Source organism: Pecten maximus, chromosome 9 (assembly GCF_902652985.1).
Source record: "Pecten maximus chromosome 9, xPecMax1.1, whole genome shotgun sequence".
Classification (NCBI taxonomy): Eukaryota; Metazoa; Mollusca; class Bivalvia; order Pectinida; family Pectinidae; genus Pecten; species Pecten maximus.
Window position 1 is genome coordinate 26,937,737 of NC_047023.1, and position 20,029 is coordinate 26,957,765.

At 32.6% G+C, this 20,029-nt stretch overlaps 1 protein-coding gene across 4 annotated transcripts in view; it reads right to left on the bottom strand.

The window, feature by feature from the left end:
* Positions 1 to 9,693: 9,693 nt before the first annotated feature.
* The window catches only part of LOC117334352 (limbic system-associated membrane protein-like), a 116,003-nt gene continuing 105,667 nt past the window's right edge, over positions 9,694 to 20,029 (bottom strand). For 3 of the 4 annotated variants that reach the window (XM_033893911.1, XM_033893912.1, XM_033893913.1), the window contains 4 exons: positions 14,979 to 15,107; positions 12,112 to 12,399; positions 11,516 to 11,743; positions 9,694 to 10,134 (listed from right to left, as the gene is read on the bottom strand). In XM_033893911.1, coding sequence (XP_033749802.1) covers positions 10,013 to 10,134; positions 11,516 to 11,743; positions 12,112 to 12,399; positions 14,979 to 15,107 — 767 coding nt within the window. In that variant the 3' untranslated portion in view covers positions 9,694 to 10,012. The remainder of the gene's footprint in view (positions 10,135 to 11,515; positions 11,744 to 12,111; positions 12,400 to 14,978; positions 15,108 to 20,029) is intronic. The other variant, XM_033893914.1, reaches the window with a different exon arrangement.

Below are 20,029 nucleotides of genomic sequence, written 5' to 3' on the forward strand. Positions count from 1 at the left end.
TTTTAGATTCGCGAATGTGTTGTTGGACATAATATATGCTTTGTATGTTTCACCAATTCAGTTTGCAATGTAACATTTCATTTCAACAAATGTTATTGTTTTTTTAAAAAAACAATTGGATTGAACATCAGGCTTAAGCCTATTTTAAGTTCTCTCCGTATTATAATAATATTAACAAAATAAAAACATCCGGTATTAATAGCATACAATGTAGAGTAATATATAGTATTACACACACACACACACACACTCGCACATGTTATACATTTATATGTACAGGGGAAAGAAATTCAAATACTCTATGTATATAAACAGTGGGTTTTCCATTACTATTATGATTAGAATTTATAGATTTGTTTGATATTGCAATGTTATCTGCCTGGATTTGGTTTGCAATGTAACGAAATCTAATTCATAACATAAACCTTTCCCAATTTATTTGTGATTCGAATTGTTATCCACATGGTTTCTCGAAGTAAGTAAATAATTCCTGGCTTACGCCTACATTACTCAGCCCATTGCAAGGTTTGGTCTCACCAGCTTTAGTCAGTGTTCTGTCGGCATCTATGTTAAGGACTCACACAAATAATTTACTATATGTTATTAGTAGTGACACCATCCCTCCATTCGCTCGTTTGAAGTTCAAATTATGTGAAATTTATATCAAATTAACGTTTGAAGTTTTTTCTGTCGAATAAATGTTGTTATTGTATAGGTTTAGTTGCATATAAGAGCATACGGGTACTCGAAAGACAGTAACCCTGACATTTACAGTACACTAGGAAACCCCCACCTGGGGAATTCCCGCCTTTTTTATACACGAATCCTACGCCATTCTATTTTCAGTAGGAGTGTATATTTTTGATTTTTTCCACAAATCTCAATTCCCTACTCTTTATTCTCATATATAGAAAGTACACATTTCATATGTTATTTTCTCAGGAAAACAGCTACAAACCTAAGGAAGACATTTTCCCCAGGGACTTAGTTCAGGTGAAACACCAGCTGATTGGCTGATTTAGTTGTGTGGGTCCTTAATCTATTGGCATGATGGAGATAAATGAAGAGTGTATAAAGTAGAGTGAAACGAAATAAAATCATCAGTCTATACTCATAACATGATGACGTTAGAATCCAATATATACAGTATTATATAGGGCATTCTAACACGATTCGTTTGCAACGCGTGTTTTGATTGGTTGCGGACCGACTTCTAATCTGCGATAGATCCATGACATATCGTGTTAAGCCACGCCCCGTTTCTAGTCAAAACAATATGGCGTCAAGTTCGACTCGTAGCGAAATTCAACACTCTGCACCATTTATGATTGATGACCCGTGATATTGGAATCGAAAGTGAAGAAATCGAATAGAATGAATTAACTTAATAAATTTAACAAAAAATCGTTAACATCATTCTTACCGTCATTTATTGATTGAAACGTTCATTTCGTCCGTGTGTAAGCATCTAAGGTCAAGTAAAATCCGAAATGAAATGGAACAAGTGCACACAACTTCACATAACGGTTGAGCCTGTAGAAACACATCAACCCTGACTTTGTTAAAATGCACATGTCGTTAAGCATACTGCATAAATCCAAATATGTCTTTAAATCTTCGGAAACAGGACTTTCACAACAATCCAAATACCCCGCTTCGTTAACATACAGACCGAGCTCTCGCCAGTATGGGCGTGGCCAATTGACCGACTTTGATAGCTTCTCTCTGATTGGTCAATCCGCCACAGTATGACACGTCACTAACGGAGGTCACAGAGTACTTCACAGCGTACTTGTAGCACTGTAAAACAATGTTTCTAAATATATGCGATAGTAAACGTGTTAGAATGGGGATAGTACGTTGTTTTTCGTGGCTATACTGGCGATTAGAACATGAAATTTGGTTTAAACTCTCGACCTATCGGTCTCGAGTTCAAACCAAATTTCATGTTCTAATCGCCAGTATAGCCACTCAAAACAACTTACTATCCCCTATATATATATATATGTATGTATGTACATAATATGACCGGATTGATTATTTGTATTATAACACAGACTTGGAAACTCTTGGTAGCCGTAGAAAACGTACATGTATATGATTTCAGCTGCTATACAGGTGCACAACAAATTAACTATAAACTTTCTGAATCATCTACAATGTACTTCTTTCTATCACTGGTGAAAACAATCCCTATGTTCTTCAAAACAATAATAACTACAGGTTTTCTCACTATAGACTCTCTCGTACCAGCTCTTCTTTTTCACCTTATACTCTGAAAAAATTGGAATGCCTTAAATGATGTAGTGCGTTCACTACTTACATTAGGTTTTTTATATTCTTGTTAAAGTCAGATTTAATTTTTGAGAATGTCTTTTATTACTTTAAAGAATGTCGTCTTGAAAAGGATATCCTTATTAAAAAAACTCACTTTTTAAATGTTGAATTCATCTTAGAAACAATCTTACATTGTACCTTTATTCAGATGTATTTGGCTATGTGCAAACATTCAATAAACCCAGTAACCGATTTTGATATTCACGCTCGTTTATTATTGTAGAAATACTACATGTAGTTACTCGTGGCTTATCTTCTATGTGTCAATGTACATTATAACAATCCTCTTCTATGTGTCAATGTACATTATAACAATCCTCTTCTATGTGTCAATGTACATTAAAACAATCCTCTTATATGTGTCAATGTACATTATAACAATCCTCTTCTATGTGTCAATGTACATTATAACAATCCTCTTCTAAGTGTCAATGTACATTATAACAATCTTCTTCTATGTGTCAATGTACATTATAACAAATACTCTTCTATGTGTCAATGAACATTATAGCAATCCTCTTCTATGTGTCAATGTACATTATAACAATCCTCTTCTATGTGTCAATGTACATTATAACAATCCTCTTCTATGTGCCAAAGTACATTATAACAAATGCTCTTCTATGTGTCAATGTACATTATAACAATCCTCTTCTATGTGTCAATGTACATTATAACAATCCTCTTCTATGTGTCAATGTACATTATAACAATCCTCTTCTATGTGTCAATGTACATTATAACAATCCTCTTCTATGTGTCAATGTACATTATAACAATCCCCTTCTATGTGTCAATGTACATTATAACAATCCTCTTCTATGTGTCAATGTACATTATAACAATCCTCTTCTAAGTGTCAATTTACATTATAACAAATACTCTTCTATGTGTCAATGTACATTATAACAATCCTCTTCTATGTGTCAATGTACATTATAACAGTCCTCTTCTATGTGTCAATGTACATTATAACAATCCTCTTCTATGTGTCAATGTACATTATAACAATCTTCTTCTATATGTCAATGTACATTATAACAATCCTCTTCTATGTGTCAATGTACATTATAACAAATACTCTTCTATGTGTCAATGTACATTATAACAATCCTCTTCTATGTGTCAATGTACATTATAACAAATACTCTTCTAAGTGTCAATGTACATTATAACAAATACTCTTCTATGTGTCAATGTACATTATAACAATCCTCTTCTATGTGTCAATGTACATTATAACAATCCTCTTTAATGTGTCAATGTACATTATAACAATTCTCTTCTATGTGTAAATGTATATTGGGAGAAGCCGTAGATAAGTCGAATTAACTTGTGCCTTATCATTTGTTAGAGGTTAAAAATAATAATACAAAAATAAAGTGTAGTCAAAATATATATCGACCTACCGCGAAAAAGATACCTTGCAATACCTATTGCAAAATCGGAATCGAAGTCAATACAAAACATATGAACTCTTGTTGATGTTTCCTCTAATGATAGGCATATGCGTCGTTTGTGAAATACCATTTTTGTTTTAAAATGTATATACCTAAGGCGGCTATAATTGTTAACAACACTGTTGAAAAATATCACCAGGCGTAATATTTTGAAAAGATATGCCATACAGGACTTTCCATAAACTGCGAAAGATAACTGTGCTTAGTAAATACTTGAATCTGTGCAAAATAATAACATTACAATTATGTTAGTCCTACAAGAATGACTATGCTAGAGCTCGTAAACAGAACCATCTGTGGGCAAGCAATTTACAACCACGTGACACCATTCGTTTTGCTCCGTGTAACAACCATCAACCGAGGGAAATAAAATTTACATTTTGTAACGTATAAACATCTCAAGTGTATTTATAGACCAGTTCACTGTATAGTCTCGGGCATTGCTATATATTAAACCAAATTCATTATATATATGATGATATCGCCTTTCAATGAGCATGAAATCTATAGTTATAGTCACTTATTAAAATTAAATCGTACAATCGAATGCATATTTTAGAAATAAATCGTTAAAAAAAAACCAGACAAAGGTCTGTCGTATAACAACGGCCATCCCATTTTCATACATTTACATGGTTACTAGGTTAATAATGGATTCTATCCTATCAAGTAATTGTGGTTCTCATCAGTATGCGGTCTTCATCAATATTCCTTGTGATATTTTAATTGTAACTCTTTTATACTTGATTTGGTATGTGAGGTGTAGGAGTTACCTCCCCTTACGCCAAAGTATAATTCTGATGTAATTACGTGATATATTTTACAGTTTTTTTTTTACAATTGCGTTGCATTGTCATTAGATGAGGTTAACTTTACCTTGTTTAGGCAACACTACCAGAGATAAATGTTAACTGAACAACGTGTCTAAAAATCACCAGCACTTGAGTAATGGAAATAAAAAAGACTTAAAAACGGCTTTGTTCCAAACAGACGCGAAATAAGAATTAGGTTGTCTGCATTTCATATTGACATCATGAATCGAGCTGCAGCCGATACCTTCGGAATTTTCTACGTCAGCCAGGTTGAGCTGAAACCTGATACTGAAAATATTGAGGCTCTCACTGAATGGAGTTCGGGGTAGTGGAAGAGTATTGCATTGCATTGACATGTGACCTCTCGAGACTTCAACTTCCAGTCTCGTCACTACTGCGCTATGCTCATGCAGTAACACATTATAATATCCAATTATTATAAATTTAAATGTTTATAAATTCTACTATAAAAGAAAAAAGAACTAAATAAAACCAAAAAACACAAATAAATAAATAAATAAATATATAAGAACTTTTTTTATTATTATCATTTCTGATTTTCTAGACCTACATCGATATGTACGCGCACCAAGCAATATGTAGTTACTCCAATGTAAATACACCTCCATGCAAGTACAGATAATAATATCGATCCTATTAAGCATTGATAGGAATTTGTTTTTAGTTCCATGCTGGTATGAAAGAAAAGCCGAATTGTAAAATTATCATGAATGCGCGTAAATACTTTATCAAAACATTATCTTGTTTTAATTACAACGGAAACACAAAAATTGTTGTATTTAATAATTAAAAAAAACTGATTGATTTTTGATAAATCACTACTTTCAAATATCCCTTCCGTGGCCTCTTGTTTGATGAATATAGAAATGTGTACCCTGTTTTATGCAGTAAGCTACATCATCCATCCACATCTTAATAAGTAGCGTGCAGATGTAGTATCCCTAGGCGTTACAATCGACGTCTTCCTGGTGGCATCTCTAACGTTTAAAGATCTTGAAAGAGGCAATATCATTTCCTCATCAATAATAGTAAGGTTATGCTATATTGTACATTGAAATACACATATGCCTGTTGCTGTAAATGTCTTTCATGATGTAGCTATTGTTCATTCCAGATACTTAATACAACAACACAAACTCAGCTAATTGTTATTTTTTTATTATGAAATAGTAAAGATGTTTCAGTCAATGTTACATGCAAAGGAATGTACATATATGTTTTCTTCACTCAACACAGCAAATGATTGACCACAAAATACAGTGTATTTACTAAGTGTATGACATCATGCGTGACGTCACATCGTTATCTACAGTGATTCTTTGGTGTGCGCTATCATCCAGAAACAGAATGTAATATATGTATATTCACCATTCACACATGTGACACAGTGCTATTAAGTAAAATCGTTAGATTTGAATCAGTGAAAGTTCCCGTTATCTTAAACAAATTATTTTGTAAAGCTAACACCTATATAACCATTGAATTGTTATACATCTCGGCGAATTTTCCTATCAACCTGACTTTTTGTGAACAAGTAAGTATCGCTTAATTGAATTTACATTCTTTGAAATTGTCGAAACAATGCTTGAATTTTTACCTGTTTTGTTCTACAAACTTATACTCGCTCGACCATGTTATACCGTCCTCAGATGTTCTGTTTGCACCTTGAGCAGGTAAAGCTACAGTGTATATCTAATGGCGTCAGTGCACCATCTAGCTCCAATATCTCATGATATATCCATCATATGACAGGGTGACATATATTTAACGAAGCAATGTACCCGTGGCTTAACACTATCGCTTCCTCAATTTACTTGTGGCTTATATAAATCAAAATGAGGATATAGATATCATGATTTTTTTGGCGGTTGGTATGAAATTAACTTATTATATGACCGATTGCAATACCTAAATGTTTCACAGGCACACTCAAAATTGCGCGCGAACGCACCACGATGAATTTGTGTGACACCTGCAGTAATGACAGTATTTAGGCCTCATCAATACAGTTCATTGTGTATATTAACGTTTTCAATTTCTTATAGATAAACCATGACAAATTATAATTAGGCATCATAATCAGAGTGTTTCAAATCATATCAAGGAACAACCAAAGCACAATTTGGTTGAATAAATGATCAAATAGGTGACGATGACGTCACAGAAGCAACCTTCTGTGTTTCACTTGATAGACCTGCCCACAAATAGCCTGATATACTCGACTAACAGAGCAAATGTACAATTTACTGTCGCTATACTTCCGCCACGCGTAATCTGAACATATCCAAGTATTTGCGATACGACAATCACGATATATTATACCAAATTTCAACATAAAGTAGGGGTATTCTCAGATATCAATCAGAAAACCATTTGATTACAGTTCAGGAATTCTTATGACTCTACAACGTTATACATCTCATAATCAACAGTATACGTTTTGCATAAGAATATGTAAGATAGTGTATACCGCCATTTAAAAACAGTGTTACCAGTTTAAAGACGTATGCCAACCTTGATCACACCTAACCCGTTACATGTCACGCAATAATTTTTTTTTTCAAAGACAATTTCATTTATTCTTCACAATCATAATACCAATAATGTAGATAGTGAAATCAGTTTGCACATACGTTATTGTATTATTCTCCTACCGTATGTGTATTAATTATACAGATATTACACAGTTTTTGTATCGATCATTTTCATACAATAGACGCTATGCCTTTCATGAATACAATGACCTTGCTTCTGTTATACCATAACTGTTGTTTTCTTTTTATCAATAAAATGTACAAATAGGCCAATACCGTAACGTAGCCAAACATACAGTGTGTTTTAGGAAGTATACAGTTAAAACAACAAGTGTGACTTTAAATGTACATATAGGCCAATACTATATCGTAACTAAACATACAGTGTTTTAGAAGTATACCATTCTAACAACACGTGTGACTGTAAATATACATATTTCGGCGAATTCAACGTTTAGCCTACCATCATTTTAAATAGAATAACATCTATGTATTTTTTTCCGAAAAAAAACCAACAAAACAAAACAAAAAAAACCTGGTGTACATACTCATATTTGTCCTTAAGAAATAGACATTAGAATCTGCGGACATATTCTAGCGCCAAACGTACAGCGAGAAAAACGCCAAAATGAAATCACCTATAAAATATGTATATTTACAGCATCTGATACAATATCAATATCGATGATTTTGCACCATGAAAAATCATGCCGCTGATATTCTCTTCACTTATTCTGAACAAATATGCGTCTCATTCATAGCTACATGTAGTTACGTTCACTGATATATTGAAGTGAACACACTCACACTAAATATACATTGCGATGTAAGTATGATGAGTTTAAACGCAATTAATGAACATTGTATATAATAGTAATAACGTTTTATGGATCATTCAAACAGTACAGAGCTGTTCTTGTAATTTACAAAAGCATTAGAGCTCTTTGGAAAGCAATCATCTACGATAGTTTAATAGCATACTGAATTGTGTACACGTATATGAAATCAGATGTAAATGTTTTAAATACTGATTAGACTGTGATAAACCGATGATAGTTTTATGTCTCTCCACATTTTCACTACATGATTGATGTCATTATCTATTGCGAGAAAATAACGAAATAATAAAAGCATTCAGTTGGTCTGTGCTTGACAAGGAAGCTCAACAAAAATAAATACACGATACACAACAAGTAAATACGAACAAATGATCCTAAATGAATACTTGTAATATTCCATATTGCGGTGAAATTATGTTACAGTATGATGATAAATGCCTGTTTAGATACACTGGAAGCGTTTGGACATTACTTCATAAGACTTTTGATTCATCCGTACAAACACTTTCAACACACGTCATTTCATTCTAAGCATTCATACCAATATACAAAATATGAAATTCGAAATAGCTAATACCGTCTTAACTCCCAACTCTACCAAAGTAAGGATAATACAATTATCTGTGTTTTTAAATGAAAACACATAATTTTTACTGTTATGTTAATGTTACAACTTTTGATCGAGTGAATACATTCAGATTTATAATTCACCATGATATCACTAGCTTGTACCTATATGTGTTTAACCATTCACACCTTACTTATCTGGTACTACTTTCTAGCTGTTTCTAGGTGAATTGTCATATTCTATAATACTACATCAATCTCCATGTTACTATGTAAACATACTATCGGGAAAATAAAATCCGTCTTTAACACTATCGAATTCAAAACAGTTCTATTAATCGTTTTAAGAGCTATACAATATTAGTATATTCTAACTTAAATCGTTATTTCTAAGAGATATTTCCGTCTATCAGTTAATAGCATATATGAGCTAGGACATATTTAGTGATATTATCGAATACCAGTTTATCGTGTCAATGCTGACGATGCAATCAAACACTAGTTTTTAAATCATGTTTTTATTTAAGCTATCGATATTGATCAATTTGTATTTCACCCTTTACCAGGGTTACCAAATACTGATATATCTTCTTTCCACCAAATGTGTCAGAGAGGACGGACGAATAAAAAGAAATAAACAGATGTATTTATTAATAAGCGAATATCGTATACGATTATCACTACTTAATGATTGTTTAGTGATATATAAAATGATATTTGAATTATTCAATTACATATCGATTTGAAATTGCATAACAATCGTTCCTAAGAAATGCTGGTTTCTGAATCATTGTTCATTTTAAAGTTTTATAATCAGAATTCCCTACTAGATATGTTACTAATTAACACGATAGATTATGGCATACACTACATATATCGATAATACATGCTTCACTTCTGTGCATACATCGCATTATTTCTCACTGTAGTTTATAGTATGAATTGATTTCTGGTTATAATTGAGCATGAAGCCGAAACTGAAAGTGATATACCTGTATAATTTTGGTTTAGAAGACACAGGCCATCATAACATCCGACCATAGTTATTTTCTCTTATTTCCCAGATTGTAGATACATACCGTACTCTTGATCAGGTGTCGTTTTATATATTAAACATTAGATACATACCGTACTCTTGATCAGGTGTCGTTTTATATATTAAACATACAGCCATAATTCTCAAACCTGACCTGTGTCATGTGTATGTTAAAGTGTCTATTTCACAGATTTCCTGCTATAGTCTCTTGATATATATGGAAGGTTATAATCTGCTTCCTCAAGCCAGTATGTATCTACTATTTCCATAAAGTGTTATCTATCGAGGAAATCATAGGTTGATATCGTGTTCATCGATGCAGTAGATACATCCGTTTGAACATCGCAAGTAGTGAGAGTCTTCTGGTTTTATGAGGTTTTAATCAATTTATTTCGGGGGCATCCTGCTAAGATGTTCTCACAATTCTGTTCAATAGTATTGTACAACACAGAAGCACAGGGAAGGATGAATACTCGATGGACTTTACGGCGCGATTCCCCATCGATCTACCTTGTTGTGGTCCTTCGCCTGAAACAAGAATGCGACAACAAATTAGCTCAAAATGAATGCAGTATATTTTACTTTCGAGCTTAATTTTCGCCATCAACGAAAAATAATGGCTTATAAACCAACAGTCTTATTAATGTTATGTCAGCACTTTAATATTTTGTAATAAGTATATCGAATAGATACACATGACTTGTTAATACATGTCCGGCATGGTCTATAAAAACAATATCAATATTATCCATAACAACGTAAAATGAATTATCATATTATTGATATCTTTATCTTTAAATATAACTAGACACTCATATTTCTTAGCATTTTCTTTAGCATTTTTGAACTGGTTATATAAATTTATAAAAGGGGTATGAATAAAGAAGACCCATGCAACATTCCTATTAAGTCGCTGGTATCGGGAGGTCGCGTGGATTGAGCGCACACACATGATTGCAAGTGAACCAATACATGTTAACACTTGTCTGAATAATTACTGTGCACACATCAAATGTGATACCTCATTCATTAACAGGTGGTTCAAATCGGTATCAAAGGGGTTTGAATTAATACGTATATTTTAATTTATGTGGGATCATCGTCTAGATAATTTGATGGAAGTTGGGCGTTATATAAAGAACATGTGTTCACAATGAGAACCGCAGAATTCAAATAATATGTCATGAATGAAATGCAAGCATATGAATATTTCATCAATGACTGGCGCAAAGTAATAGGTAATGTTTCATCATTAATAGACCCAAATAGTTCCGTTATATAACAGAAAAACATAAATTACTTTCATGAAAATTTGGCAATACCTCACGCTGCTATCCTAGCCCTTCCAGTTTACATTTCAGTATAACAGGAACACACATTGATACGCATTAATTTAAACGTGTTTTTATTCACTTGTTTCGCACAACTTTTGCGACCAAGACAGCAAGCGCGCATTTTAATAGTGTCGAATCGTTCGATAATTCAAATAGTAGACATAGCGTACCCGGAGATAATCGTTTACGCTTTTACGTCTAATCCGGAATCGAACCAATGCCGCTATGGCGGAAGAGTGAACATTTTTTTTTACTTCCTCACCAGACCACCCAAACATTCAAAAAGTACATTTTGTTTTGTAAAATGAAACATCATATGCAAATAAGTTGATATATTCCCGTATCCATGAATACATAAATGTATGAAAATTACTACTCTATCAAGTCGAAGTGATAGTAACATATAGCATGCTGTCTATTTCATTTTGATCCAGACCCTAGCCTGTCGACCATAACCACAAAGCAGTGAAAGAACACATGATTTGATCAATTCACCTTCACCAAAAGAAATTCTGACAGCCATGCTATACTAATGCATATCCTATAAGTTATTTAACGTTGATTGTTCCACGTACAAATAACTATTAGACTGCCTGTACATGTTATTCCACTATTCCATGGGCTGTCGGCTAGTATAGTGTCTTTATCATTACCAGCTGCTCGGGATGGGTTAGGTTCCTGTGTATCTATGACCGTGCCGCCATTGTTGTGGCCGGGTTTGTAGTCGTAAGACCCTCTGGTTGTGACCATTCGTGGTGTCGTTTTAGGATAGCGAGTTGTTGTTACTTGAGCCTTTCTGTGATCTGGAATGTTAAAAGATATACATGAATATATAATCGTGTACAGTCTCATGGATATTACATCTTCTCACTGAGATTAACTGGTACTTGTGTTTTAGTACAAGACGATAGCAATATTGAAAAACGAACACAGCTGCTGTTCATTGCAAACTTCAATTACAAAGCTACTGAAATTATCTGACCTACTACACATATTTGTGTGTGTCACATTACATTGATCTTCGACCTTCAGATATACGATAATCAAACAAACGTTCTATATGCTATATAGGGCGGTTCATTTCTACCATTTTAAGCAAAATGATGTTTATGGCTGTACAAACCTCCATATAAAATGTGCTATGTGGTTATATACGACTGTTTAGACCTACCATACATATACATATTTTCCATATCGTGTCCTAATTTATTGGAAGCAAAACACGAGTAGTTTCCGTAATCAGACGTGGTAATGTCCATGATTCTGAGACTGAGTGTGATGCGATGATCGCCCTCGTTGTACACCTCTAGCCTGTGTTTGTGAGTGTCCTTTATTTCCTTCCCGTGTCTCTTCCACACGCTAAGAGCTTGTGGGAAAGCCGTGATTATACATTCCAGCATCGTCTCTCGTCCTGGTTCCTGTCCTATCCGTTTGTTTGGAAGCTCTATTTCAGGTGCAACTACAGATAAAAGGAAACCACCAATAACCTTTCATTTATTCTAATATTACAAACAATGCAGTGTCGATGGCCTTGGCGATTTATAGGGTAAATGAATCATTGTTTTAACCTCATTAAAGGTAAACAATTGGTTTATTTTATAACCAATTAAACACTGAAAGTGACTATGTGTAATTCACTTTGTCTTGATTTTTTTTACTTTGAGTCAGTCATATATAACAAAATTTGTCAAAACCATTCAAATGTTTCAGCATTACTGGTACTCAACTCTTCTTCTTTTAAATAAGAAAGTATGTATAGATATCAACTGATATTATAACTTTTAAAAACTTAAGTATAACGGATAGTAGTATTTCTACAATATTTTGTCCCGAAGAAAGAAATTAAAATCATATCGGCGAATCTATAATATATTACGAACAAATATATGATTACATAAAGAGTATGTTCCCAATTGCAATCTGACTGAAAAATTAATCCGTGTACACTGATTTATATTCTTGCCCTAAACTTATATATATATATATATGTAAGTACATCATATTTATATGCAAGTCCATCTATATACTTTCACACCACGAGTCTGAGCAATTTCCGTTAGGAACAATTTATACCTAGTATTAACCATAGTCGGTATATTTGGACATCAATAACAATTTTGACCGTCTGTTTTCCACTTGCTGAACGCAAGTTTGTCATGTCTGAAGATCCATGGTGAGGAAGGATTCGACCTACTGCGGAATTAATCACCTTATACCACAACCAACATTCGCGGGTCTCCTCAGAGAAAACCTCCCGTCTCATTAGTTCTTCCAAATGAAGAAATGTATTATTTGGAATTTAAGAAATGACAGAATACTCGTTTGGGTTGTAAAAGGTGTCGAATTTCATTATGTTGGGCGCGAATAAGATCTATAGTAAGCCAGAGCCAATATTGCTAGCTTCCCGCCTGTTGTTACACGCTCATGGTAACATAATTATAGGACTGCGCTAGTCACGAGGTCACTTGCCGTTATAGTAGCTGAAAGACATTACAACTACCTATTAGTTAAACATTACTGCCAAAGATAAGACATCAGCTTCAAGTTTGAAATAAAGAAGAAAGAGAGAGAGAGAACAAAATGCCCAAACCTTATTTAGCAGTGTTTGAAAGTATGTATGAAAATTCCTTAGACAATTGGTCTACAGAAAATTTAAATCCCTTAGCCCAAGTCAATTTTCGATAGACCTATTTTGTAAACATATATTGTTTAAAGTAGCATAACTGCATCGCGCAAAAGCTTGCATCATCAAGTTCATACTCACTTAAATGTTTGAAGCCAATAACGCGCTATTCTCAGTAAAAACGACTTGATTGTAAACTCTGATTTCATATGATTGTTTGTCAGAAAATATAGGAATGTTGTTTACATGAATTGAAATGTATGTCAGGACTCAAACTTTTCATAGCCATTCGGGCCAACATTTAGAAATTTTACATAGACCGGCCAGGCTTTCTATAGCCTCGGGCCATCGGACCACCTTTACTTTCGAACACTAATTTTAGCTAGGTATCCTTCAAGAAGTATATAATTACCATATTATATATGGTTATATAGATATAATAAAAGTGAAGTAAAGGCTTTGCGAAGGATCAATGTAAGAAAAATAATTTTAAAACAAAATAGAGATTTATGTAACGGTAAATCTTGGTTATGTTTTATTTTTCTCTTATGACAATGTATGCATATGTAAATAAAAAAAATAGTAATTGACAATCCAAGGCGTTACATTTTGCACAACCGGGTTCACTGTGCAAAATGTAACGCCTTGGATTGTCAATTGCTATTTTTTTATATACATTACTTGCATTATATCTTTTCCCTTCAACATTTTTTTATACATATGTATAATTGGTCACGTAGTAAAAACGAGAGAACATACAAGTAAATTGTCGAATTTTCGAGGCAATCTGCCCCTTTATCAATTAAACTACAAACGAGCACATACAGACACAGAACATGGACCACTAACACAAGTTTAATAGATAAGCAACGAACAATATCGTTAAGTTTTTTGTAAATGATCCCCTCGGTCGATAATTAATTCGCCGAAGGCCTATTTTAAATAATTCGAAAACATCTAAGGTGGTGTAAAGTATATAGTCTATAAATTTATATATTTATTTTGCAGGAACATTAACTTACATAGAGGTATATGTATTTATTCACATTTCAACGTAGAAATGTATACGGATGCGTTCAACATTAACATTTTTACAATAGCCTGCAGTATCCAAACAATGTTTGGTCAGTATTGGTTTTCTGAATTTTCTCTCGCGATTTTCCACATTTTTCACACTTATATTAGTTAATAGTTTAATAAAGGGCGAAAATGCTTAATGTTATTTTTATTGTGAATAACATACTATTTTCTTTTAAGTTAATCCATATTACTTATTTACAATATCATGAAATAAACCAAGTCTAAAATAATAGAGAATGACATAGAACCATCCCCATATAAATCCAAATGACATAATTCTCGTAATAGTGTATATGTTGATCATAAGCCTACTAATAGTGTTAAAAAATACTGACATTCAACCTCTACTGGGATTTCTCTGTTGACAGCTGGCGAGACATCATTGAAGGCCATACACTCGTAGATACCGTCGCAGTATCGCGAGACGTTGTAAATTATCAGGATCTCGCCATTCATACCCACACCTATAAACAAAACAAAGTTATATTAAGTTACGTATAAATATCTCTAGACTGTATTTGTAGGCAACATAAAATCCATTAAATAGAACAAATAATGCGAAACACATTAAGAGACTCTAAGCAGTAAAATGCACATATTAGATTGAACTGAATTAATAATTGCATTCAAATATGAAAAGTATACTTTACATGGTTATATTGAACAAAACACTGATTATAATTATACAAGAAGCAGTTAAATATATACAAATAGAGATGATATACCGATATATATGTATATATAGAGTAGCATATAAATATAGATAATTGTTATATGAATATATATTGTACAAACGCAAGGCAAAAGTTAGTATGTACATGATATATAAAATGTTGATATATGACCGTGTTGCTTCGCAAGATGATATCCACAGTAACCCGTTACAAAAGTGCAAAGGTCGCGAACAGTCGAATTAGTCTTTGTGAATTAGTTCAATGTCGCTTTATTTTCCCTGTCAGCGTACAACATTTCTCTATAATTTACACAACTACACTTACAAATACATTCCGTTCCACGAGTGACTAACAGAAACATCACAATACACAACAGACGTACATATCAGCACATATGACTTCAGCTCCATACGCATACTACTACCACCAACGACGTAAATATTTACATACTTATCAATATGCTCCAGTCAAACTGATGGAAGTACCTCATCAATTCTGTATTCCCCATGTGTATTTATGTAGAAGATAACATTTGGTCAAAACTATTTCAAAATGAGTAAATTCTTATCATAAAACTGTCGGTGCATTTTCATCATCTCCAAGAATCTATCTAATGCGTGATTATATTTCGGATATTTTCAATAGATTTATTGTCATATTTTCTACTGTATCAGTATTATACTGTATATAAGTCCTATATCAACAGCTTCGTTTTTATTAGGTATCTCAGTAAATTTTCAATAAGTTTTATTGATGACGTCATACTTACGCATCAACGATTTGTGCTTATCAGCAGACTTAAGGCTTCCTCTCAAAGAGATTGAAACATTCTTAAATGACACACATAACTTTACATATGTATAGCCATCTTGTAAACACAATTATAATCATGAATCAATTAAACACATATAAATGACTCCAACAACAAAAATATATTTCATAACTACTTTAAAAAAAATGTGATACCAAATATCTTATTTCCAAAACAGGAACTGAATCATTGGACACAAAGTTAGATTAAAAACAATTAACGAATGCAAAGAATATAATTTTATTCATTAAACAACGGACAATTTCAATGCGAAAAAAAAGAAACTAAAATACTGGCGATATAAAAAAGAACGCCTGGGTAACACACAAAGCAGGAATGGAGGGGAAAGTTGGTTTCACTTTGCAAGTAAGCTATATTGTGCCTGGAAAATAGAGGAACAAAACATCTGTCTTTAGCTTCTGCTTACTTGTATTATATTTTAACTATATTTATTTACATGTCACAATAAAAACAATGCATTTTATTTCATACGTAGGAAAACAACTAAAATTTCTGTCGAGATTATCTTCTGTGAACCAATATAGTGGTGTTTTCTACTTCATATGTTCTTACAATAACCACATCCTCAAACTTTGGCAAATCATAATGAACAAGGCTTTAAAATTGATTTTGTAATATCTATTATCATAAAAAAAAAAAAATTTCGTTTTGGATAGAATACTGCAATATTTCAATATCTGAAAGATTTATTTATTGCTGAATAAAATTATAATAAATACTTTCAAAAGACAAAGACATCGTGTGTTTGTGTGTGTGTGTGTACAACTACAAGAATGAAAATATTTTTTTTAAGTTTGTAAGGTTGGGTATTAAACAACAACAATCATGCTTGCAAAAGGTTGCCGTGTTGAGATGTTTTTTATTGCACTTTAACTACAAAAGATACATGTATTTCCATACCAATCGGGTGAGTTAGACTGAGTGCGAAATGACTCTTGCAAAGAAAGCAGCCACCAGATAAGAAACATGTGAATTGAAAACAGTGCACGTGAAAAACAAATATGAGGTCCAAGGTCTAGTGAAGGTCATTGATGAGGATAAAGGGATGTGTTATCTCTCGGGGATATGATTAATCAACATGGTACGTTAGTATGATGGAACACACAAAGAGATCATTAGTTTCTAGTTTTGCAGCTGAGCTAAGAGAATGTGATAGTGTTAATATCCCAGCTGCTAACTATCTGGGAAGAAGAAGCAAACCGGTGGAGCGGAGGAATCTCTGAAAATTAGAAATATAGTACCATCACGTCCTACCGACCAATTGTGGCCAATGACTGCTGGTGAGGGTGTTTGCATAGGTATCACTATGGCTGTAAACAAGACAGGTGACACGAGTTAAATAGGTTCACTTTTCACGATACCACTCATTCCACATAGCATTGCAAACACGACCAGCATAAAAGGCATGATTTGAACAACATGAACTAATCGTTATTGTAATATTGTCGTTATAGTCAATGTTAATTATAGTCAGGCGCATTATATAAAAAAAAGACATACGGTTTCTGTAAGCGACTTAAGTATGTTGATACTTGTTGTACTCATTGAACTACCAAAAGATAAAAATGATATATTTTACAGCGTAATATTCAGGTGTCCAGACATATTTAGAAGGCATTTTCGTTTTGTCGTTTTTATGGAAGGAAGTAAGTTTAGACGTACCCGTATACTTGTACGTTATGTTTGATTCGACAATATCAAATCTAACACTGAATGAAGTCGCATCTTTTTAGTTAATAATATTTGAATTTGAATAAATAAGAAAGGTGCACGATATGAAGTAAGCATAAATAATTTTGAATATATAAAATCTAGTGTGATATATTAATTTTATTTTTCTTTGTTTAAATCAATTGAATTTATCATTAAAAATGCGATTCTGAGCCAGTATAGCATACAACATATTATTCACTAGAGACATATATAAACATATCTTCAAGAATTAAAACCAGAATATTCGAAATCCAATTTCCATGCGCTAAATTAGCCGGGTTTTGCGTCAAAATGCATGTTAGTGTTTATCTTTAAAGAAATATAATTTTACGAATACATATAACACTTTGCTACCGATTTCTTTTTTTCTTAATTATTAGAAAATTATGTATAACATAAAGAGATACCCATGTTATATTTCGTTGGCTCATTAAATAGTTTTTAAATAATTTCAATCCTTCAGATACTTTTTTTCGTTATAAAAACAATGGGTGCTATAGGGAGTAGTTAATTGGTATCAGTGATCATGTTGTCATGTGTTTACGATTGCAAAAACAACATTAAAAGTTAAACCATTATCTAAATTCGAAATTAATACATCAAACATTGATATTTTGATATATATATTTTTTTTTTTCGATTTTGTTCTTTTGTTTATATAATATAACATCCATAATATAACATCTAAATCTGATGATAAGGCAATAAGGGAGTCGTGTTGCAGTATATTTTTTCAAAACAGCAATTTTGATAAATCTAGAGTGTTGTCAGAAATTATTTAAAATCTGAGGCCTAACAAAGAAACATTTCAAACTTCAACCTGTTCAGGGCTCTCGATAGATCATACCACTCCAAGCCACTTGATAATTGATGTATGCGCATAAATATTTGTATATACAAGCTGACGGAAATGTATTATATCATGCAGCCACTAAAAGTAAAACATGTAAAGAGACATTCTCAGGACCAGAAGGTTAATTGAATACAAATTCATTGTCAATTACATCAAATTTCATAAGTATATGTATATTCAAATATACTTTATCGTTCATACGTATCAATACAAAATATTAATATATCAGATATAGTGTATCACCCTGACACACAGAGCTTTCACCATTATTTTATTATCAAAATATAGATGTGTTAGTGTTAAAGAATCATAATCGATATAACTGTAACATTATTGATTTTGTTTCAATGAACAAGAATATATGGAAACATATGCAAATCAAGCACATCGCAGTGTCTTGCTCTTGATGCTGCTAAATTCAAATATCAAAGAGTGTCGTTGGATTAAAAAGTATATGTTTCAGCTACCGTTCCATCATCACCATCATCATCATCTAAAGTTGCAATCTAAAAACGATACTAACCCGATGTCCGAGAGAGACAAGTAGAAAGCTCTGCGGTCAAATTGAGACTTAATTAATGTTAATTATTGACATATATAAAGAGTAAAAAAGGTGTTAGTCAGTGTGTTAGTAGTTCAGTACACAAACAGTGAACATTGCGTCCTCCATACACACATGCACTTACAGCCTGACATCCCCGAAATCCATCGTAGACTTCTCACCAACCAATGGAAAGTCTACTTCAGAAATTCGAATTATGAAAGATTTATCATCTTTCGTTTTTTTACGATATGATGATTCCCAAAGCTAGTCTATATCTACAATGCGGTTGCTCCTCATCCACATTTCCACGAAAATGCACATATTGCACTTTACATTTTTTATTGTAAAGTAAAGAATAAAAACATAAACTAACACTTATTTTATGCTTTTGAAGATTTATTATCGTATTGTTTAGACAAAAGATTATGATCTTAACTGTAAGAAACAAACGTGTATATATCTCCAAATTATAACCACCCTCTTTGTCTAAGCTATCTGAACTATAAATTGTACAACATATTTTTTTTCATTAAAATGCATTCAGGTAATAATTTAGTTTTTAACAAATAAAAATAAAATAAAATGAAGTAAAAAACCATAAAATAAATATTAAGATAATCGTTATTATATGCTAAATTGGTATAAATTACTTAGATCTTGTGTTTTTCTCTGTTGATAAACAAGAATGTTAATCATTGTTAGTAAGTGTAAATTTCCAATGTGAGGATGAGCAACCGGAAGCCATGCACAATCTACTCACGTGACATGTT